This window comes from Seriola aureovittata, chromosome 18 (genome assembly GCF_021018895.1).
Source record: "Seriola aureovittata isolate HTS-2021-v1 ecotype China chromosome 18, ASM2101889v1, whole genome shotgun sequence".
NCBI classification, from domain to species: Eukaryota; Metazoa; Chordata; class Actinopteri; order Carangiformes; family Carangidae; genus Seriola; species Seriola aureovittata.
In genome coordinates this window covers 19,315,149-19,339,083 of record NC_079381.1, presented here as the reverse complement: position 1 = coordinate 19,339,083, position 23,935 = coordinate 19,315,149, and the positions used below count along the sequence as shown (strand labels likewise).

At 41.0% G+C, this 23,935-nt stretch overlaps 1 protein-coding gene across 2 annotated transcripts in view; it reads left to right on the top strand.

Annotated features, from left to right (window-relative positions):
- Positions 1–23,935, top strand: part of si:dkey-34e4.1 (carboxyl-terminal PDZ ligand of neuronal nitric oxide synthase protein) — a 56,737-nt gene that overhangs the window by 11,697 nt on the left and 21,105 nt on the right. For both annotated transcript variants that reach the window (XR_008830324.1, XM_056403935.1), the window contains exons 3-10: positions 11,396–11,488; positions 11,661–11,719; positions 13,136–13,244; positions 14,584–14,725; positions 16,669–16,841; positions 20,247–20,408; positions 21,587–21,791; positions 23,485–23,806. Coding sequence is in view for 1 of the 2 variants with exons in the window: in XM_056403935.1 (XP_056259910.1) it covers positions 11,396–11,488; positions 11,661–11,719; positions 13,136–13,244; positions 14,584–14,725; positions 16,669–16,841; positions 20,247–20,408; positions 21,587–21,791; positions 23,485–23,806 (1,265 nt within the window). In the remaining variant the exon portion in view is untranslated. The remainder of the gene's footprint in view (positions 1–11,395; positions 11,489–11,660; positions 11,720–13,135; positions 13,245–14,583; positions 14,726–16,668; positions 16,842–20,246; positions 20,409–21,586; positions 21,792–23,484; positions 23,807–23,935) is intronic.

Genomic DNA, 23,935 nt, shown 5'->3' with positions numbered 1-23,935 from the left:
TGCTGCATTCATTGTTATCTTCACTAGCATCAACCCATCAGGGCAGAGACTCTGAATGGATAATGAGGGAGGAGACAGCCCATAAGCCGTCTAATCGTATGCACTGGAGGCATTAGCATATTTTTAGAGCAGAATCTCAATTTCCCAAACTTTGTACTTTTTTCATGTTTTCTTGAGCTTCCTTTGAATAATTTGATCCCAATTGGATTTCAGTGTACTCTCTGCCTTTTACTGGTTTCTCACTTTCTGTCAGTTTGTGTTTGGGGGCTGTGGTAAAGCCCGAGCTCCTCAGATCTCTTCTCATATCTCTCTCTGTCATTGTGTCTGTTTCCCTGTTGCCTCACCTTTGGGTACATCAAACAAGAACAGGAGCGTGGCGTGACTTCCCAACATTATCCTGGCTCCATTATCCCGGCCAGAAGTATTACTGAACTGACCTTCCCTCACACTTACAGTGGATATGAGACCAGGAGGTTTATATTTGGAGTTTTGATTGAAAAGTCTCTATTGATTGCCATGAAATTTAGTACACATTCATATCTCCCATATTCCCCACAGGATAAATCCTAATAACTCCGGCGATCCCATATATTTTCAGCTCCCTCATTCTGTCATTTGTGTAATAAAATTCAAACTCTGACAAAACTAATGACATTCCCATCAGCCTCGGCTTTACTTTGTGTTGCTTATTTGCATTTAGCCCACTTTGCCTCACAGAGCTGCTCGCATGCATGTAGACTCTTATTAGTCTTGTTTCTGGACATTATCACAGAAATAGTAGCGTGATCATCTTGGTTATCTTGGTCACACTGCATACTCAGCACTGCTTATCTCCAGAACATCAACTTTTTTAATTCTGCGCAAAAGACATTAAGTGTTCCTGAGCCATTTGATTGCATCTAATTGGCTCTGGTGGTGTACTCACAGAGTCTCACTGAGGACCACAAACGAAGCTTGTTGATTAATTTCATTAAATGAATGTAGGCCAGATCTAAGCCACTTGATTCACTGCAGATGCAGATGTTTGGTGGATTGTTCTGTGATCTGAGCACCTCTCCTCGGTGTGTCAGTCAGGGAGGAGAGAAGTGTGACATCATTCAGCGCCATGTGTTGGTGGCACACTTTGCCCAACCTTGTTGTTGTTGGTGTCGTGGGCTACATGACGACCTGTCTCAGTCCCCTCAGACATTGGGTTTAAGCCACTCGTGATTGAGCTTTATGAAAGCTCTCACACACTCTTAAAGCCTCTTCCACGGGGCTTTTTGGGGCATGTTTGCATGTAAAGCACAGATGGCGCCCCTGATTCACACCCCACCTTTACCCCCCTAAAACAGCTTTAACATGCAGTTAAACATTTGGCTTCAAACCTGACATCGTTTTATTAAATGGTTCATCACCTAATTATTGTTGCTTTTGTTGTTTCTCCCTCCCCCGGTTTCCTTTCATCGTGTCCCTCCATCACACCAGCTGTAGGCTCCCCAGTGTCCTGTCCATTCACATTTGTGTTTTGTATTTGCCTGATGGCAGACTTGTAGAGCTTACAGTGTGGCAACAGAAATGTGTGCCAATATTTACGTCAATTACATGCTCAAGCCAGTCCTAACAGATTCTAGGTTATCATCAATCCCTTTTTTTTTTTTTTTTTTTAAATGGTTAATCATCTACTGTATGTTTCTAGTTTATTTTCCTGTAGCAATTCTAACAGATTTGGAAAGTGGAGTAGTGTAAGGCAGCAATAGATTGATCTGTCCGTTGTTATCTTGATTGTTTAGTCTGTGAAATGTCAAAAAGATTGTGAAAAATATCCACCGTGCTTCCCCAGAGTGGACAGTGACGTCCTCAAATGTCTTGTTTCATCTGACCGGCAGTTCAAAACCCAAAGATATTTAGTTCAGAATGATATATCACAGCTAATCCTCACACTGTTGAAGCTGCAGCCAGAGGAGTTTTGGAGTTTTTATTTGAAAAATGACTGAAATAGTTTATGCTTTCTTTATAAATGGCAGTTAAACGTCCCCTTAAACTCATTTACGTTCAAACTGCAGAATCTGCTGCTGCACTAACTTAAGGTCATCATGTTGACCATATAGTAACATAAGCCTACAGTTTATGGATGTAGATCGGTGATGGGTGCCCCCCCCCCCCTGCACTTGGTGGTAAGGGGATTTTAGGGCCGGAGAACTGAAAAACGTTCGTCCCAGTAATCCTATTACTGTGACTGCTGCTTTTCCAGACTGCTGCACTGGACAGAACCTCAATCAGCGTCTTCATATCACCGTGGTCCCTGTGTTGACCTCTCGCTGCTCTCTGGCCTCAGCCCACCAGCCTCTCTGTATCTAGACACACAGTTTGCTCTCAGGTTTGACAGATGTGTGAAAAATATGCACCAGTCTAGACGCGCTTACCGAGGCTAAAAGGACTTCTTTATTGTAATATATACTGTTGGCTGACTTAATCCTGAGTGATGCCCAGACAGCCTCACTTGTTGAGCCAGTGAAGCACTTTATGAATAATATGCATCTATTTACAAGCCCTCTAAAGCAGCAGCGTGCATCACTGATGCAGACTACAGCTGGCAGGTGAGATTATCCATCACTTGCCTGGCGTTAAAGTGGAAATTGGTCATGTTGGGTGGAAAGAAATAATTGCTGTCGTTCGTAGGGCTGCAGCTAATGATTCATTTATTTTGTTGATTAATAAAAAAACAAAACGAAATAAACAGAAGAAAAAATAAAGATATTCAATTTACTAACAAAGTAAAAGCCTCAAATCCTCACATTTAATAAGAAGCTGGAGCCATCATATGTTTAATATATTTGTCAAAAAAATAGCTGCAATGATTACTTGATTATCAGATCATTGTACCTCTGTCAATCAACTGACTCAGCTCTAGTCATTTGTGTAAACAGACAGTGTCTTTGTGTCTTTTTGACATAAACACTTGTTAAAAAAATTCATATCATAAGATTTAGCTATTTACATGATCACTCCACTTTTCCCTGAGTCTGAAAAATACATAATCTATGAATATGCTAATACTGGAAGCTAAAACATCCGAGTGAAGAAACAATAAGGAAAATGCGTTTTTGGGTGGAAAGAGACTTTAACCTATGTTAGGATCTAGGGGGCGTCCTAATTACTGCCTGATAATTAGCTGCACAATCCATGATTATCAAATCTGTCAGGTCCTGAAACCACCAGTCCAAAATCCTCGTACTTGACCGCAGTACCACAGGTGTTCACGTGAGCCCCTCTTGCCACGACCACACCAACACTGACGGCGGGGTCACTCGTGACTCAGATTTGAATTTAAAGGAGACACTGCCACCGTCTCTTAATGCAGGAACTTGGAAGGGGATTATGCTGATGATTTCTGTGTCAGACAGTCTGCCGACTGCAGGTGTGGGTGTAGTTCTGCTTTCCCCCATCCCTCCAGAAGTGAAGACATGCCTGATTGATTCTTCTTTTTTTAAAACATGTCGAAGCCCATCTGAGTTTAAAAAAAATCTGAGAAACAGATGAGATTCTTACTCACTGCTGCGTCACGTTGGATTTGGGTTTTTGTAAGTTATGAAATAATGTAAATAACATCCTGGATTGCTGCTGCCCCTGCAGCCCGTGTCATTGAAAGTGAGTCTTGGCATGCTCAGGTTGTTCCTTTTTGTATTTCCTCCGTGTCCCATGTGACTAACCTTGAGTAGCCGCCGTCAGCGCTCTGGGACTGGCTGTCCTTTCATTGCGCCTGTCAGCGAGTCACTCAGGCGTGGGTCCATTCTCACTGCAAAGGCGCAGACACTTGAGGAGTGCCTGCCTGGGCCCGCACCGGGGCTTAGCTGCTTCCTCTGACAGGCCTGCTTCAAGTGCAGCTGACTCCTCTCCAGAGGTACGGGTTGACTCATCCCGCATCACGCTCACCGTTTTCAGCCGTGGCAGGTATTCTTCCTGACCTTGCTGCTTTAATTTGAGATGGAAGGACATTGAGATGATCAATGGAGTGTGCCACATGGTTTGTTGTAATGACTGCACAGAGTTTGGGAGCTTTCATTCTTTACCTGCTGTGCAGACAAACCGTATTAACGCGGGCCACGATTGATCAATTCTGTCCGTCAGCCACTATAAACACCCTTGCAGTGTAAGTAATGAAAGTCATTTATCTAGAAAAGTAACAGCTGTAGCTCCCAGATGGAGCTGGTGCAGTGTCAGTGCCAGCTGTGGTTGTTTATCTGTCTACAAGAATTTTATCACTAAAATCAAGAATTAACGTGTTGGAAAAAAGACAAGGAAATATGAAAGCTGAACAGAAACAAATCAAAGCCATTCCAAACTCTTGTTTGAAAAATCTTTACTTCATAAATAAAGCCCCAGTAATCCTATGCTCTTGCAGTAAATTCCAGTGAGTGTAACCCTGCTGTCATCGAGAAGCCCCCTTTTGAGCAGGATGTTTCCTGTTAGCACTCTCCCTCCCGCAGGACCAGACTGCTGCTGCTCACTGGAGGCTGCCAAAAGACTGGAGCCCCTGGGTCCAATCCATGATATCTGCACTCAGGCGGAAGCCACTCACGGAGGCACACACAGGCACCAGCAAGCACGCGCACACACACACATACACACACGCACGCACACACACACACTTTCTTTTTATTTCATTTGCCTATCTAGCTGCCTTATCATATTATTTCTCTTTTTCACACATACAATAACACGGCCAGCGTGCACAAACACAAACTCCCCTTCGTTTCTGATCTAGGCCAAGGTCGTCGTCCGTGGGGACTGTCGAAGTAATTGCTTCCTCATACACACTCCTGCTGACTAATGATGAGACGTGCCAGTTCACTCTGGAGGTTTGGGCCCTTCCACAGTCACGGGAGTCACTCCGTCCTCCTGGTTTGGCCACGAGGCTCAGAGGCCTTGTCTGAAAATACCACTCACAGGGAGAGAGACTAGTTGAGCAGCAGTGATTAAAGCACCATGTCCTTGATTGATTGCCAAAACATGTGATTTCCTTCTCAAAAAAAAATATAATTAATAAATAAATAAATAAATTCGCTAATTTCATTTCAAATTGTTTCCTGCTTTCTCTGATTTCCAAGAAGTCTTCTTTCACATTAAATGCCAGGCTGTTTGGCAGCTGTTGTGTTTCTCAGCTCAGCTCTGCTCCCAACAGTCATCTCTTTGTGTCCTGAATTGAGGGAAAAAGCAGTGAAATTCCTTGGGACTCCCCAAATCCTGGGAATTGTAATGAAGGGGTTGCTAGGTTGCGATCTATAGGGCCTATTGTGGACTCCTGTATGGATTCAATGGTACTACAGGGAGCATCAATGACCCACAATGCACCCCCGCATTCCTCTGCTTTTCAGGTTTGTTGAAGTGGCGTGGGGGGTTACCCATGATTTCTTATTCCATGATTTGGTTTGCAAAACCTAAATCCATGCTCATTTATTGACTCTAAAAATATCCACTAACAGCAAAGGGAAAACAAATTCTCCCTTTCCAGCTTTGCTGTTGAAATCTCTCTGAAGTCAAACTTTCAAGCTGGAACCAAACAGCACTGACTATAGGAATCAGTGTCCTTTCATTAAAGGGCTTTTGACAGGAGGCAGGAGATTGATTTTTTTTTTTTTTTACAGTATCTGCAGTACAGGCACTTCCACGTAATGACTGACTGACTCTAGGAAAGAGGAGTCCCTCATGTCCTCTGGGACGTCCTCTACAGTCTCCTCTGAGACTTTATGCTTTATGTGTGAGTGGATCGTGACGAATTGTAATGTATTGTAATCGTACTCATAATCATACCCGTGTGAATACACTGAAAGTGGTTAATAATAGTTTCTAACTTTGGATCTGGAGTATATCGATTTCTTCGAAAGTGGGTGTTTAGAATTCAAAATGTCTGTCTCCCAATGGTAACAAAGCACCGCTCTTTACATTTAAAAGCATCAGAGGTGACGGCTAGGGTTAACAGCTATCTGAGCTTTGTCCAAAGATAAAACCCTCTAAAAGCTTACAAACCACATCTTGTCATTTTTACATTTCGGTCTCTGTATGGATTGAGTAAAAATCAGTGAGCATTAGCGCTGCTAGTCCGGCGGATGTACAGACGGACAGACCCAAGGCTAATTGGAAAATCAACGGTTCAATTCCTGGTTCTTCCTGTCCGCACATTGAAGTGTCCTTGGACAACATACTGGACCCCAAATTGACCCCAATGTAACATTGGTGTGTGTGTGTGTGTGTGTGTGTGTGTGTGTGTGTGTGTGTGTGTGTGTGTGTGTGTGTAAAAAGCAGTGTACGTGTAGAGAAGAAGTCCTGTATGAGTGTGTGTGTGTGAATGTGGCTTGCAGCTATTAGATTGGAAGTGGAGTAATGAAACATAATGAGTAATGGGTTTCCTTGATACTGAATGAAGCTTTACTTCAGGACTGTGATGATGTAAAGTTCAGTTAATATTGCTCATCCAGTGAGGGAAGATTAAGCCATTTTCAGTGTGTCTCATTTTGTACAATTTGACTAATAATTATATGTAGCGGTAAATAGACAAAGGAGCTTAAAGCAGCTGATTTAGCAGCTGTCACCCTCCGCTCTTGATGACTTTCAGTTATTAAATAGTGATCATAGTTGGCTTTGCTCATAGTTTGTTATTCATGCCACAAAAAGAAGCTGCTCTGAAACTGTCACAGTAAATTCTATTGTCTTGGCTTGCTCAGAGATTACAAATAAAAAAGTAAATGACCTCTTTTCTCCTCCAGTTTTGATCTTGTAATATATTTGTTGCTGTTTTAAGTTGATAACACTGGGATCAAATATCCTACTGAGATCCAGCTTTCCCTTTCCTCATTTTGTGCACATAGCAACAGCCATCACTATTCTGCCTGACGCTTTCATTATAGATTGCAGAGAGGGACGCTGACTGAAATTTGTTACGCTGTCTGGGAAGACTGATGAGTCTGATGGCTGAAATGCACAAATCCAAACAGAGAGATTTGAAATAAATGCTAGCAGTCTGTTTGCTTGGAGCTGGAACATTGCTGTAGCACTGCATCGCTCACCGGCGGCATTAGAGACGTAGTTCTAAGGTTTTAAGACAAATCTTCGGAGAGAGCATCTTAGAACTTAAATCCTGTGTCCTTTTGCATGTCTGTTCAATCCACATATTAGTCATACACTTTTCATTACAACTCATGCATTATTCCTAAAGTCTGTCTTCCTAAATTTCTCAAACATAATTCAGAGAGTTTCAGAGTCTGTAACAGCGGAGTAAAGTAAACTAAGCTCCGCAACGGGAATATTTTCATACTTTGCTGAAAGTTTTCTAACCTGACATACTGAGGCTTAGGGGAAACTTATGTCATGAGCTTTTAATTGTTTGTTCCACTGTTGATACCAGAAAACCCATAACAATGCAAGTGCATTAAAAGCCTGAATATTTCAAAAACACTTTGCACTTAAGCAGAGAAAATATAAAAATTTCATACTTTGGATGCAAAATCCCATTTTGCCTCAACAGAATACTGGCATGAACTGTGAATTATAAAAGAGCTGTGTGTAAGTGTTTTGACACTGATGTGCTAGTAAAGGTAGTTGGTTTGTTGGTCATATACTGCATGGACAGTGTGTTTGTTTCTTCTCACCCACTCTGGCTGTATAGCTAAGTTTGTTAGCATTAGCTTGCCAACTAAAATGCTTTGGCTGTTGTTAAAAGAGTCTGTAGACATTGATGCTTCAGCAGTTATTTTACACATACATCCACTTACTCATGTAGTTTTGTGGTAAATGTTAGCTAACTAAAAAGGCTGGTGCTCATTATGTTTAGCTACCAGTAGTAAGCTAGCCAGTCACACAGTGTCACAGTACTTGTGGGGACTTGTAGGTCCCTGATGGACCCCACAGATATGGTGAGCTCCCATTTTTTTGGTAAAAACATTTTCGCAAAATTGGGTAGAAATTTGGATGGCAACTGCACCACTGAGAGATAAAGTAAATATTTAAAATCAAATGAATAAAGTTTTGATTTTTTAACTTATTGGAGGTAAAGGAAGAAAATAAAAAATCTTTTCTTTTTTAACCAACTGATTTGAGGTTAAAGGATGGGAATGTATAAAGCTTTACATTGTTTCTAAACTTAAACTTTAATTTGTTTATTGCTAATTAATGCATTCAGTTATATTGCTGTCTCTTCTTATCGCCTTTTACTTCCTTTGATCACTTTCAGAGCTCCACGTCTGGCAGGTCGATGCCCAAAATCATTATTCTGCTCAGTGGCATTTCTTTGAGTTGTTCCATCTGATTATTCACACCAGAGAAAATACTGTATTCTCAATAACGGTAGATTTTTACACCAGGTTCAAAAGCATTCTACAATAGAAATAAATGAGCCTCAGCACCTGGTTTTTGGTTTCACACTTGGACACTTTCCTTTCATCTCAACTCCGTAATACTTCACTTTGCAGCATGAACACTTCTCCATTCCTCCTCTTAAAACCCTGGCTAGCGTTTCTCTCCATCTCTGCGGTGTGCTTCCTCCTCTCCCTGTCTAAACCTATTCTCTTTTTAATCAGCTCTCTCGGGATTCCGTTCTGTATAATTAGAGACCAAAACTTTAATCACCATGGATCCAGGGCAGGGAGAGCAGGGCATTTCAAATAGACACAAGCAGAAAAATGTGCATGAAAGAAAGTGTGGAAACGTATACAAAAATTGCTTCATTTAAGTCATGACATTTATTTACTGTCAGTCTGTACACACAGTCTGTCTGCACACATTCGCAGACAGTGGGGACATATCCTAGGTTCACACAGAGGACAAATGAAAACTATCTGCTAATCATCTCTGGTAGGTCGTGACTTGTTCGTAATGCTCAGCTAATTGTTCCATGGCAGCATTGTGTAGCTGGATTAAAAGGTCACAGTTTGCAGGAGGTCCTTATATAACAACAGCTCCTCACCTCCTCTCCTTCTGTCTCCTCGTATCTGCTCACCTCTCCTCCCATCTTCTCTCTCTTCTAACTTTTCAGTCCTCTTATCCTTTGCCTTGTCTCCACGCTGGCATTCATTTTGCCCTTTAACACGTCATTCTCACCTCTCCTCCCTTTACTTATTGTTCTGGCTCGAGTGGAGACCATTCACTTTTTCTGCATATTAACATTTTGGCAGAATGTGGTAAACATCAGACTAGACATTTGTTATTTTCTGGGACACTGCCAGCTCCAGAAGGAAATGCTGCAAACTTTCTCTGCAGGAGATTTTGGAAAAAAAGTGAACTTGTCTGAACTTTTACTGGTTACCTCAATGGGGAACATGGACATGGGCCAATGAGCTTTGGGTGCAGGTGTAGGGAGGTGGAGAGACTTTACTGTTCTTATGGTGTAGTTTCAGCAGCAGCAGGCAGCTGCCAGAGAAAAGGTCTAAAAACTCACTGTCCACTTCCTGCTCAGCACCATCAGAGACAGTTGGCCGACGAACATGGTGGAGTATTTAGCAGAGACTAAAAACAAAAGAGTTTTAAAAACAGTGAGTATTGGATTTACATTTACCAAGTGGACAGAAAAATGACTCCAAATACACGACAATGCTTCTCTTTAATTGCTTGATTTGTAAATAAGCAACTGTCTGCTAACAAGTTAGCCGTATCAACATAAAAGGTGATAATAAGGTCAATGTTATGTCCACAACTTGTTTCTTGTGCCTCGAGGCAAAAAAAAAAGAAGAAAACTTGGAGTAGTAAACCATTTTGGGAAATATGCTTTTTCACTTGTCTTGCCAAGAGTGAGATGAGAGGATTGATCCCACTCTCACATCTCTGCACTAAATATGAATCTACAGTCAGGAGGCCATTAGCTGACAGTCACACTGTAGGCCTTGATAGCCGTTGAGTAACGAGAGCTGAACGCTGCTTCATGTTTGAAAGTGACGCTGACTTGAGTCGACGGGCCAGACTTGTTAAGTTCCTCAGCAGAGAGCTTGGCCAGCTGACGGGGTGGAAACGTGTTAGTCACTCAGTGCAGACACAGCTGTTCTGAACCACCAAACAGAAGGGAGGCAAACCCATATCCTGGGCTTCTTACTGAAATGTTGTTGATTAATTTAGCTGGTGTAGTGTCTCTTCTGTGTCCCTGAGAAGCAGAGACGTGGTTCAGCTGCAGGCTACATGATAATTTCCTGTCACTTTCAGTTTATAACATGATACTTGATACAGACCTGGGAATCTTGACCAATTACATTCAATACTGTCTTTGTCATCCAATTTTCCTAGTGTCCTTCCTCTCATCAGAGAGCTATAGAAAAGTTGTTTTTTTTTTTTTTAGTTGTCTTGGCTACAGCAGACTTTGTCAGAGTTGTTATTGTGAGCTGCCCGGCTATTAAAGATGCTGATATATTAAAGTGCACTGCAGATCATGTTTTAATGCTGACAGATTGTTCCCATTTATGGCCTTAATTCTGTCAGCATGCCAACTGTGCTCAGTACATATACTCAGGTCACTCACTGCAACAAAGAGGCGGAGTAGTGCAAGTGAGTGAGTGAGTGTGTGTGTGTGTGTGTAGTGTGACTGTATGTCTGAGAACGTTCTTAATCATAGAGGTAAAACAATCAGTTAATTCACTGATTAGTTGATTAACAGAAAATTAATCTGCAAGAATTTATAATTGATGAATATTCTCACAATTTTTCGAGGAAATTTGCTGGTTCCAGCCGCTCCAGTGTTATGTTTCTTGCTTTTCGTTGTCTTATATGATGGTAAAAGGTGTGTGTTTGCAATATTGATCTTGGGCAATGGGAGCTTGTGATCAATAATGAAAATAATTATTAGTTGCCGCCCTAGTATGATGTGAATCAAAAGGTGTTTAACTGTGGTGAAAGAAGTGGTTTTTCAGGTCTTGTGAGATTATGACTCTTGGTGCCTTTTTGTTCAGTTCTGTGTAATCAGCTGCAACGAAAATGGTTTTAATGAAACCTGATTTTTAGCTTTTGACTTATTTCATATTGAAAGATAAAATACTTTCAATGTGTAATGGTTATCATAGCTCGATTATACTGGATTTGTGAAACTGTTACCAATATCAATATTTGAGAGTTTAAAAAATCCAAATAACTATTAGCCGATAGTTATTTAACATTAACACATATTATACATATATTTTTTATTATTATTATATTTTTCAAATTATGACCAAGGTGCATAAAAGTGCATAATAATATTTTACAGGATATTTTACAGTGTTAAAATGAACTTGTCAGTGCTCTCTGGTGGACAAATTATGTACTGTAATTTGTTGGCCCAAAACTCAACCAGTATAGCTGAAATAAGCCGATATCAGCCAATATATTGGCCTGACCAATTTATCTGTCTACCTCTAATACTAATATTTTGATGTACTGTTTTTTTTATCTGCTTTCTCAGTATGAATTCAAGGCCAAGAACATCAAGAAGAAGAAGGTCAGCATTGTGGTGTCTGTGGACGGGGTCAAGGTGATGCTGAGGAAGAAGCAGAAGGTAACTCACTAGTGATGAACAAAGAAGAGAAATGATAATTCTCTCCACTGGATTCAATGTTTCAGCTTTAAAGTTGACCAGTTTTTGCATATTGATAATGATAAATATATAACTTCTTTTGATATGAGACATTTTATCATTGCTTAAGAGTGATTGTCTGTTTCATACGCAGAGGAAAGAATGGACATGGGATGAGAGCAAGATGCTAATAATGCATGATCCCATATACAGGTTAGTCACACCTCAGTTACTGTGTTCATACTGTATGACAATATAACATCTCACCATCTTTGCAGCTTCCTTTATGGACCCAGGGGATTAAACTGTCTGATGTTCAGTCGAGTCTGGTCTTTGCACTTAGCATGTTGTTGTTAGCTCTAACCAAAGTAATTACTGTGAGTGGACAGAAGATGTTATAGTGGAAATTATGTTCTCAAACTCTGAGATTGCTTCATATTTCTAGCCCATCGCATGTACTTAACCATACAGGACTAATGTGCTTGAATGTACTATGCACGCCAAATGCAGTTACATTCATAAAACAGCATAATGAATAATCTATAGCTGGAGCATGTAGATGGTAAAGCATATGTTCGTATACTAGCACATCATTTTTTTCAGAGAGGCTTTCTGATCTCAGATAGTATTTGTATTTGGTTTGTTGAGACCGAGTGAACGACGAAGTTTCAGTTGGTTTGACAAATATCTCAGTATGTCGGCCTAAAGACCGATCTACTCTGTGGCAATGGAGCCTGACAACTCATCATCTTCGTGCCTGTGAGGCTGTCACTCACTGCTTAACAACTCACAGCAATTAAACTGTAAAGTGTGAAGATAATAGTAGCAGTCAGGTGCTGAGTAGATATTAAAGTGTGATTTGTGGTACAGAGAACTGTGAAATAATGTATTTTTTTTACTTCATGAATGTCAGTTTTTTTTATGGCTAATAAGCCTCTTCATGAAAATGGAAATCTCAGAGTTGGAAAGCCGTTGGCAGCCACTTTAAAGTGTCTTAACATTAAACATCTAAGTGTGTGCACTTAGACATTTGTGTGTGTGTGTGTGTGTGTTTGTAAATTATGTATACGTCTGTGGGAGGATCTCAAGCCACACCTCATCACACAACTGCATGTGTTAATTTATCCTTGCATGTGTTTCTGTGTGTGTGTTGGGGGGGGGGGGGGGGGGGGGGGGGGTTCCTGCAGTGAGGATATATAGTACTCTCTGTACCATGTGACTTTCAGTAGTAGATGGTAATAATTAGTTTGGCTGGTTCGTACTGGAGATGTTTTATAGCAGTGGATCTGCAGATGGAGATGCGGCTCTGACCCTTTGCTCTGCCTCTACTGCAGAATATGGCGCTGCTCGGTTGTCAGCGGGGACAGAACCAGTCAGGACAGCATATTTTTACAGTATAAGATACAAAGAGTATAGAGTAGTGTAGAAGCATGTATTTGTATAAAGCATTATACAATAAATATTCCCCCTTACATTTGATTTATATCTGCATTAGGTCAGTTCTTTCTCCCTGATTTTTAATACAGTTATGAGGATATTAACGGTGGAGAAAGTGGTGGATCATGTAAAATCTTGAACATTTTCAGGTTTGTGTAACTTGTATTCAGTATTTAAATTGGCTGTTTCCAGGATTTTCTACGTGTCTCATGACTCCCAGGACTTGAAGATCTTCAGCTACATCGCAAGAGATGGCTCCAGTAACTCCTTCAGATGTAACGTCTTTAAATCAAAGAAGAAGGTACAGCAAAAGTCCACGCATACACCTACTGCCTCTGATTAACATGGTGTATCCGGATTGTTTAATCTGTACAAGTGCAAAAGTTTTGTTTTTTACTGAGGGTTAGGTGCTATTACTGTTTTTTGGCCGACAGCAGTGACTTCCTGGAGTCTCTCTATGTTCAGTCAGAACACTAGCTGCATTTTAGAAGGGCTGCGATTGGATATAAAGTCAGTGGAAAGATGGGAATGACAAAAGGCGAAAATTCACTTTGCTTTGCTCATTTTTGAAGCAAGGCCAGCTGTTTCCAATGTTTGCTAAACTAAGATTACCATTTCCTGGCTGTAGCTCCATATTTATTATGCAAACAGGATGTGGTATCAATCTCTCAGGTCGAAATGTCAGACTATTCCTTTAACTTCAAACCACAGATCAGTTTAAGTAACTGAAAAGGAAACCAACATTCAGCTGTCATAGAGGAAGAGGAGATACCGGTTTTACCAACTACAGCAGCATCTTTATTCTGAGGCTTTAATCTGAGGCAGCCGTGAGACATAATGTTATATTTCAAGTAACGCTCTTGCTTTTTCTCAACTGGAAAAATCTGTGCACTTCCCCCTCTTTCCACCAAATTTGCTGCTGTCATTTCTTATTGATGTAAATCTGCAAGCTGAGTACAGTAAGTGTTATTATGGCACATACAGCATGCAGACTTCAATGTGATGGATTTCAGTTTTCTGTGTCTAGCTACCTGTGACTGAGGGTTGTTTGTATTCTGTGCCCTCCACTCTTATCTTTTATTCAGCAATTAATTTCCTGATTTTTGTCAGCTGAATTATTCGAGTTTGGTTTTGAAGTTGATCTTAAACTCACTTTCTGGTGGCTTAGTTATTATCTGGTGGCTTAGCACTGCAGATCCATGGCTTGCACTGAATGCAAAGCAGATGCACTTGAGGACAAGGATTACAGCTGCATATTTCAGACAAGCATCTCTTTATACCTTTCCTGAGTCGAGGCTGTTTTCATGTGTCTTGCTGCAGTTGTTGCAGGTCACTGCCGCCTTGGCTCCGAGGTCTGGTATTATCAGTCAGCTGTAATGAGAATTGTCCTGCAGAGGTGATATTATTAGTCTCTGAACCCGCAGGTATTCAACCGTGTGCCAAAGACGACTGAGAGTGTGCATGCTCCTAAAGACAGGAGCTGGTGATTTCACTGATTAGCTCATGTTAAAGCGGACGGGAGGGGCTGGGGTGTTTGGTGGAGTGTAAAGTTGCATACTGTATGTTTGTTTTTTGAATACTCTGAAACATTCACCTTTTCCCATTTTATCTCAATCTCTCCCTCTCCCTGCCCCTGTCAGACGCAGGCCATGCGTATTGTGCGGACCATCGGTCAGGCCTTTGAGGTGTGCCATAAGCTCAGTCTGCAGCATGCCGAGCAGGATGCAGACGGACAGGCAGATGGAGAGAGTGATAAGTCCACAGAGGAGCCCAGCAGTAACGGTGAGGCCCACCTGAAATGATTTACCGTTTTCTACTATTCAAACGTTTGTTTTACAAATCTATAGAGAGACAAATACACATTTTGGATTATTATGTGATGGATTTTCATGAATATAACATAAAATAAGCCACAAATAAGTATTAAAATATATTTAAAAAAACAGTATTTGAAGCTAGCAATAAAATCCTGAATCCAGTGAGCTGATACTGGGGTTTTGTTTACAGCTAACTTACTGAGAGCCAGAGTCTGTTAAGTACAGTTTCATGTCTGTGTAGCTATGTGCAAACACCTGCTGCTTGTCTGAGCCTTCCACCTGTTCAGTAATAAACCTCAGTCAACAGCCGTTACTAAGACAAACAAAAGGAACCCAGCACAAAACTAAGATTAAATTCCTTCACGCAAAAGTTCTCTCTGTTAAAAGATATTTTCTGGATTCTTTTTCAGTGAAACTATTTACCTCATGAAGCCAACTATGTTATTAGATAATCAAAGCTGGACAAAGTGAAACCTCGGCCCGCAGGATATCACATAAATGAAGGTGCTGAGATACATAAGTGTGATGTGAAGAGTTTTTAAAACTTTCAAATGAAAGAAACATAAGCATGAAAACTGTGCTTTGAACATTTACTTTGACTAACAGTATCAACAATTCTTCTTAAATGTTAAATAAGTTGACTGTAAGTGATTAGCGTTTTCGCACAAGAACAGTAATGCAACCGTTCTTCTCAGAGAAGTGTGCTTCTACTTTTTACCTTTGGCATCTGGTCTCAACAGCGTTATTGTGGAAAACGTGGAGTTTATGAGCCTTGATCGTTCTTTCTCATCACATGAGAACCATGTTTCTCCTGGCTAAAGCTCTAAAGCTTGACCTTTCCACTTGTTTAGTTTGATTACACGCCTCTTTATGGGCGAAATGGAAACCATCAAACCTCACTGGCTCATTGAATTACCACAGTGATCAAACAGAAACAACACGGACGTCTGGTTACACTGGAATTTAACGTCAAACTACTCTGGATTTACAGTAAGTGTTCTCTAAAAACGGCCTTGTAATCACATGGGATGGAGAGTAGCGATGGGAAAGATTCCTGTGATTACAACTTCCATGTCACTGGACAACAGGAGAGGGTGGCTGCCAGTGTTAGCAGTAATGATTGTAATTAGCACAGTGAATGAATAGTTGTCTGGCAGTGAGCTGGAGTTGTGTGACAGGCGGGGTGGATCACGAGTGGGTAAAATACTGTGTGAGCTCAAAATAGCATTAATTTAAGGTTTAGTTATACAAATTAAAACTCATTTGTTATTGTACCAAGTTGGCACACAAACTGTGTGTGCCATGTAAACTATATTTTATAGTATAATTTGTATTCAAATAACATGTACATAGCATGGTATAATACAAATTTTCCCTCAGGAAATTCACATTGCAAGTTTATTTCTAATAATAACCTGGATGTCATTCTTAATTAAAGTGGCTGTCCTGGATAGTTAATTGACTTGCACTTTGTGGTGTGAACTTTGTTTCTGAAAAATCGTCCTATTCAACGTCTATATTGCAATACTGAAGTACCCTTGAGAGTGTTAGCCTATTCTGAGCACTCCTAACCAGGAGTAAAACACTGCACAAATACAGGATGCGTTTGACATTTTGGGAAATTGGATTATTCACTTTCTTGCCAAGAGTTAGACGAGAGGATCAATAGCACTAAATATGAAGCGATTGCCAGGAGCTGGGTGAGTTAGCTTAGCCTGGCCAGCTGCTGACGATAGCTTCATAATTAGCGAATAGATATCTGAGAGGTATCAATCCTCTTATCAGACAGGCAAAAGCCAATTTCCTAAAATGTCAGACTTTTTCCTTTTAATCCAAAAGAGAACTAAATTAAAACCTGACGGGTGATGGCAATGTTTTGCTCAAATGTCTTTGTGTTTCCTTCTACAGGCCGTAAACTGACGGGAGCAGAGCGAGGGGACGAGGAGGAGGACGGCAACCACGGAGGAAGACGAGGAGGAGAAGATCCGTCAGCTGGCACTTCTCTGTGTGAAAGGGCAGTCAGTGAAATTCTGCAGAGTCTGGCTGAACTGAATGTGGTCAAACCTGGACAGACCATAATAGTAAGAAACTGTTAGAACACACACACACACACACACACACACACACACACACACACACAGAGGTTTTTAGGGTCAAACTGATGTCTGACATCTGAGAGTTGCTATCCACTGTAAACTATGAACAATTACACTTATTGATTTTTTTCAGTAAACCCATGTAGCATTCATTGGTTGTATATTGGCATTTGCTGATCACTAGTGGTATTGCACTTGTATTCCACCAGGACTGTTTCCTAACAGCAGGTGCTGCTGGAAAGTGGTAGGTCAGTGTCAGACTGTCACACCAGTACCACCCCCTGATGCACATGGTCTCCAAAGCACTTCTGTTAAAGCATACAATCCCCTTTACTGTGGCACTATTTCTTGTCACGGTCGCTAGATCAGCTAAGCCTTAGAACAGCAAAATGCATTTGTAGGGAGAGCTCGCATTCACGATCTCACCTCATAAACACCACATTCATGTGACAGTTTCTTTTCATTGCAGCTGCAGCCAAGGTCCCTCTTTATTACTGACCCCCAGCAGAGGGGGCGAGGGAGCAGCAGCAGCCACGTTTTAACGATCACTGGTTTCTTCGCTCCAGACTGCTTCTGTCTTTGTAGCTACAGGAGTCTGCTCTGCTCTGCTCTCTTGATTCATTACTTTGGCTTGAGTGTGTGTTTTGATGCTATTATCAGGGAATAGTGCTGCCAAATGGCTCATTGAGCTATGAAAGTACAGTATAGTGCTTTGTCATCTACTGCAGTAGCTGACCAGATCATTGACTGCAGCTCTCCATGACTAATCATAGCTCCAAGTTGGCAGCAGATATTGCAGGTGTGAAATGACCTGGTCACTCTTGCATGTGGGGGGAAAAAAATGCCAATTTTTTTGTTTCACTGTGTTTTAGATTTGAATCATTTTTAAGTTAAGAAGTGACGATTATCTTTCACTGATAGTTTGACAGTGACCGGATAAAAAAGATGCAAACATGCAGGCTTTAGTGTGTCATGACGTGTTCCTTTGGATTTGTCACCAGAGCGGGTGTGGTAGACACTGCTGTTATCGTGCTGCTAAAAGAGAGAGAGAGAGAGAGAGAGAGAGGAATTGGGGAACCTGAATATTCCTGCTTGGCTGTGAAAAGGGGGGACACCTAATCCCAAAAAACCCAGTCACTTCCCTTTGATTTCTGAGAAACGCCACTATAATCCCAAGAGGAGTTTGTGAACATCTGCTCCACGGAGATAAGCGAGGAGTGAGGGAAGGAGGAAGAGAGAGAGAGAGAAGGGAATAAAGAGATGGAGGAAGGAAGACTGGTCGAAATATACATACTACACGAGATGCTGGTCGTATTGGTGGTTACGAACATTCAACACGAGGGTAGACGAAATAACAGGAACACTTCAGAGACTATCTGACGTGCAGGATCGACCGCAGTTTGTAGGAATGCGAATAATAACATCTGCAAGTCCTGAAGAGAATCTAAACGCACTGAATTCAGTTACTTCAAAAAAAAAGTCTGAAATTTCATTTACAAATATCTGGATGTATTTTTCCTTTCAAAATAACATTAGTCATAACTTGTTTTTGTCTGTGGTTGTTTCCTGTCAGGAGATGTTACACATGTTTAAACTACTTGTGCGACAGTGGTTTGTGCTGCAGGAGGCTGTTCAATCCTTTTCTCTGGAGTTTGAGTCAGTACCATCTGATCTGTAGCAAACACACAGATTCTGTAGCTAGGAAGCTCCTTCACTCATAATAAGCACGAGTCAATGAATTGATTAATTTTAATACTGAAGTACTTACAAAATGTTATATACATATCGGTAAATTCACACACTCACTCTCTACTGCTTCATCATTCTTTGACCAGTGTGACCATTTAACGGGTATTAAATCACATTCTGTGCACCATTAAAACCACTTGAAATGATGTAAAACAAAAATGCAGCACATTCCCATATTTTTGAAGGTGAAACCTGATGATTAATTGATAAGCAAAGTTGTTGTCAAATAACGTGCTACTTTAACCACACCCCAGCCTGTTAAGTATTTATAAGAAGTAGGTTATATAAAGATATTACAAATGATTCATAACACTATAGTATAGTTGTGGGTAGATATGAGGACAAATACTTACTACTGAACAGTATTTTTCAACTGCTATATCTCCTGCTGTCTGAAGACATATTTTACATTGTTACAGCTGTTTTATATTATCTTGTCATTCATCTGGTTATATCAGCATCTAATTATGGAGGAGTCATAGCTCTTGACAAATAACACTTAAATCTGCTTTTAAGTACAAGCTACCAGAAAAAAAAGATTTTCTAAAAACTTAAACTTTTTCAGTTTATCCAAATTACATTCTTATTTATGGAAGCTGCAGATCAAATGAACCGAGGTAACCACGCCGTCTCAGATGCACTTGAAGTTGAATGTGCCGTACTTTACAGTGTGCTACTTCGCCCTCTAGTGCTTCTATGAAGAAGTTACAACATAGTGTGTCCTGTTGTACCAATTTTGCATGACAGCAGTAGCAATTTGTGTGATTATTGAGGCCTGAATTTTTAATGTGTTTGTGTGCGGCTTAAACATGCTTTCACACTGAAACCACACACACACATTTTGTCATAGGTCACTTTTGGGGACATTATAGAGACTTCCATTCATTTCCTGGAAACTCACCCTAACCACTACTTGCCTTACCATAATCTAAACCATAACCACTGACCCAAAAACCAGCTGTTTCAGATTAACAGGTCTGTAGTCTGAAATTTGTCCCCTAAAGGAGCCTATGACAGACACACACATACACACCTGCACACAAAATCCATCTCTTTTGGTCAGTGCTGACATCCCTGGAGACAGAAACACACAATTACTCCATCCGCACTGTTTGAGATAGAGAGAGGGAGAGGGAAAGAGAGGTTGAAATGAACAAGCTGCTTAGGGAACGTCCTATTTCTTCAGGACACATTTGTGCTTCCAAAGATCATCTGGAAAATCATCTAAAAAATCCACAGAGGAAGGAGATTGAGAGAGAGATAAAAGGAGACAGGGAATGAGTATGCATGGTATGGTAATGAGCTTAGAGATTATTCCAGTTCTGGTGAGGAGTTACAGTAAGGGGCTCCAGGGGCCTCCGGATCAGTGGGTCATAGTCCTGGTCTCTGGGACTCAGAGTACTGGGTGGCTTCTATCCTACTGGTTTGTTAATTGCATTTGTCTGGTGTCTGAGATCTATAAATAGCTCCTTATATAGACAGTATGATATGGCCAGGATGAAAAACTGGCAGCACTGTGGGCTCTGAATTCGATGTCAGAGAGTCATACTCATCATTTCAGCTTAAAGTACGTTGTTTTTACTTTATCCCTCCATCAGTAACATGCCTTTTTTTTTTCTGGGTGTGTTTTTCTGTGGTCAGGATTTTGATAGAAGGTCCCTCTTCACCGTGACATCCCAAGGCATTACTCCCAGCAGCCCTTGCTCTCCATCTCTCACTCCACTGGCATCACAGCACTACCTGCAGCTTCTCCAGCAGCAGCTCCAGCAGCAGCAGCAACACACACAGGTGGCCGTCGCTCAGGTAAGTAGCAGACTTTGACAGTCACACTCACTGTAGAGGTTGTCTGAAACGAAGCAGTAGATGAAAACAGGGCTGCAACTAACGATTATTTAAAAAAAAAATGACTGAAACGATTCATTCATTACTACAATAGTTATAGTTATCGACTATCGTGAATCGACTAACACTTCTATTCACTTTTTCCACACTTTCATCAATGACATTAGCATTTCCAAAAACATCCTTGCTGTTTTAATTTCAAATCAATATTCTCTCTGTCGAGAGGGCATCAACAGAATGAATATTAAATAATGAAAATTTTTAATTTTCATCTACATGGAGTGTGGTGTAAAATGAAACTGGAATTATTTCATCCTCTGGATTTGTAATACTTTCTCCCATGAGGGCCACACACACACACACACACACACACACACACACACACACACACACACTGGCACAATGTTTGCTGCAGACTTATCACGATATTGACATTTATTCCACTGATGTATCCCCAGAATGCAAAATACCCATGGTGCACTTTTACTTTGCTTGAGGACAATACACACACAGGGATAACCGTCTGGAAAATGCTTCGTCTTAATTTAGCACAATGGAGGCAAACAGAGTCGATCTTCATCTTGGTGACTCTGTTAAATATCAGTCAGGTATTCACAATGAAATCCCTTTTAAGATGTGTGACTCTCATGGAACCACCTGGTACTGTATGTCTTTTACTAATGATGCCCCACTAGGGGGCGGCACCAACACAGTTGTGTAAAAATAGATGGTGCAGCATTAGAAAAACACAACATGTGCTGAAATTTAAAATGCGCAAATATTTGTAACAAAGCATCTCAAGAGATTTGCAGAGCCTCCTATTTACAACATCTGAGCAACTGCGAGACGAATGCATATTTACTTTAGTATTTCATGTCTGATTGCATCGCTTTATCAAAATCAACCTCAGTCAAAGATGAACCTAAATTCCATTAGTTTGACTCTGTGTAAGGATTATAGATATGTGCGGGATTATGAACCTGATTTCATTCGGTATTGTAGATCAAAAACTCAAGAGTAATTGAGGCTGAAAAAAAAACTATTCAAACAAATATTTTAATGGATATTGCATCTAGGTTTTCAAATCTAATCAGAAATGTTCAAACAAACATACCCTGCCCTTTGTTTTTCCACTACAGGTGCAGCTGCTGAAGGATCAAATGGCAGCTGAGACCGCTGCCCGGATGGAGGCTCAGGCCCGCGTCCACCAGCTACTGCTGCAGAACAGGGACTTGCTGCAGCATCTGGCCCTGCTCGTGCAGCAGCTGAAAGAGCTGGAGGCCCGTTCCCCAAAAACAACACAACCAGGGCAGCTACACCAGGAGCCTCAAGCTAATGGACACAGTAAGTTACTGCAGAGGTGACTAAAGTAGGAACAGTGTAATCCCTCAGACAAACTCATGTCCCCTGTTGGTTTGGGGATGATGTGGACAGTCATGACACAAACCGTGATCCCTCGCCGGCTTCCTGCCGGCAAACACCGTCAGTTGTGTTTGATGGAGCAGAAGCAGAGCTGCCAGGGACTGAAGGCGAGTGCTTTTGTTTTAAGTGAACATTTCACTTTTATCTGTATTGAGGCGAAAAAACACACTGTCCTTCAGGTGTGAGTTAAGGCAGTTTAAAGCATTTATTAAAGCATCAAAATCTCACTGAGAACTGATGCAAAGCCCCCGAGTGAGGAGGAGATGGAAATACTTAGAAGAATTAGTGCCAAAACATGTTTTCAGGTCAGTTTTGAGAAGATTTTTCAATTTTTAAATTTCCATGAACAAATACCATTTTCTGTTTTCATAAAGCCAATTTCAGATATTTCAAATGTTTCATGTTTCATACTTAATTTGTGGAAAACAAGTTGCATGCTCTGTGAGCATATTGTATTAACTAAGACTAAGCGTCTGCAGGCAAGTTAGTGACTCTGTGGCTGCACTAACAAACAGAAGTGATTGGAGCAACATGTGAACAGATTTCAGTTTAGCAATTTGACCTGATGATGGCACTAAATGAAAAGTCAGGGGATTATTTAAATAATTACATTCCATTCAAAGAGGAACATGAATGCCTGCACCAGATTTCCATCCAATAGTTGAGTCACTTAAAATAACAAATGTGAACCTGATAATGGCGCTGGAGGAAAAGTCTGGGGATCACCAAAGTCATCAGGGCAAATCCTCTGGGGACCATGAATGTTTCCACCTGCATGAATGATAAAAATATATGTTAAAATGTGTTCACAACTGCATTTGTGTCAATTACAGAAAACTGGATTATTGATCTGACTTGGTCACGTTTGTTTTTTTTATATAAGCCTGAAAATTAAAAATGGAGAGCCATGCATCGCAGCTACATTGTACATCGCCCCTCAATGTAAAACAATGTGTGTGAATTTATCTTTACATGCAATAACATCTCTACACTAAATGAGTAACACATTATGTAATCACAGCGGATCTAAAAACCACATTCTGTCAGCATTATTACAGTCACACACTTCTCAGTGAGAATTTTGATTGTGTTGACTGTTATTTTTGGCACACGCACACACACACACGCACACACACACACACACATACACAAACTTTGTCCCAATGGAAGATTTTATGGGGGAGGGATATATTCACACCAGTTAAAAGAACGGTCTGTCCTGCCAAAATAATAATGAATAACTACACACACACACACACACACACACACACACCACACACACACACACACACACACACACATACACACACACATACACACACACTGGGCAGAGCTGTGTGAGTTTGTGTACATAATAAATGTGTTTTTACATGTGTGTGTTTGTGTGTGTGTTTTAAAACTGACATATTTCATGCATGCATTAATCATGTTAGCCCTGCTAATCTTGCTAATCTCAGAAATGGCTGGCCTAAGTGCCGCCACTGGCAGTGAACTGCTCCAGTCTGTGATGAGAGTGGCAGAGATTTAAAAAAACAAAAAACAAAGTGGTTTCTTCTTTATCTTGTTTTTCATTGAGACATTTATTAATTTAACTTGTTTTATTGATCTGTTCCAGATGGTGAACAGTCATCCGTTTCTACATTAGCGAAGCCTCTGTCTCTAAATCTGAAGAATCACTACAGCCAGACCCTGGACCAGCTCATCACCTCCACGCCCTCATGGGTGCTCCAGACCTCGCCCCTCTCCCCGACCCAGGTGGACTGCGCTGAGTCCTACCTCAACCTGCTCAACCTGGAGAACAGCAGCAAACCAGCTGCGTCAGTCAACGGAGACCTGGACTCCTTCATTAGGGCCAATGGGACAGTGGACAACAAGGAGGGGTCCTGCAATGAGATCGTCCCGTTTACATCGAGAAACTCCGCCATCATGGACGAAAAGTAAGACGGCTGTCCTCAAGTTGATTACACAGAGAGAAAACAATGTAATAACCCGAACCCTGGACCAACACATAGATGTAACATATCAGTCCACTGGCAGTGTGTAGTGTAAGCATCATTATACAGTGA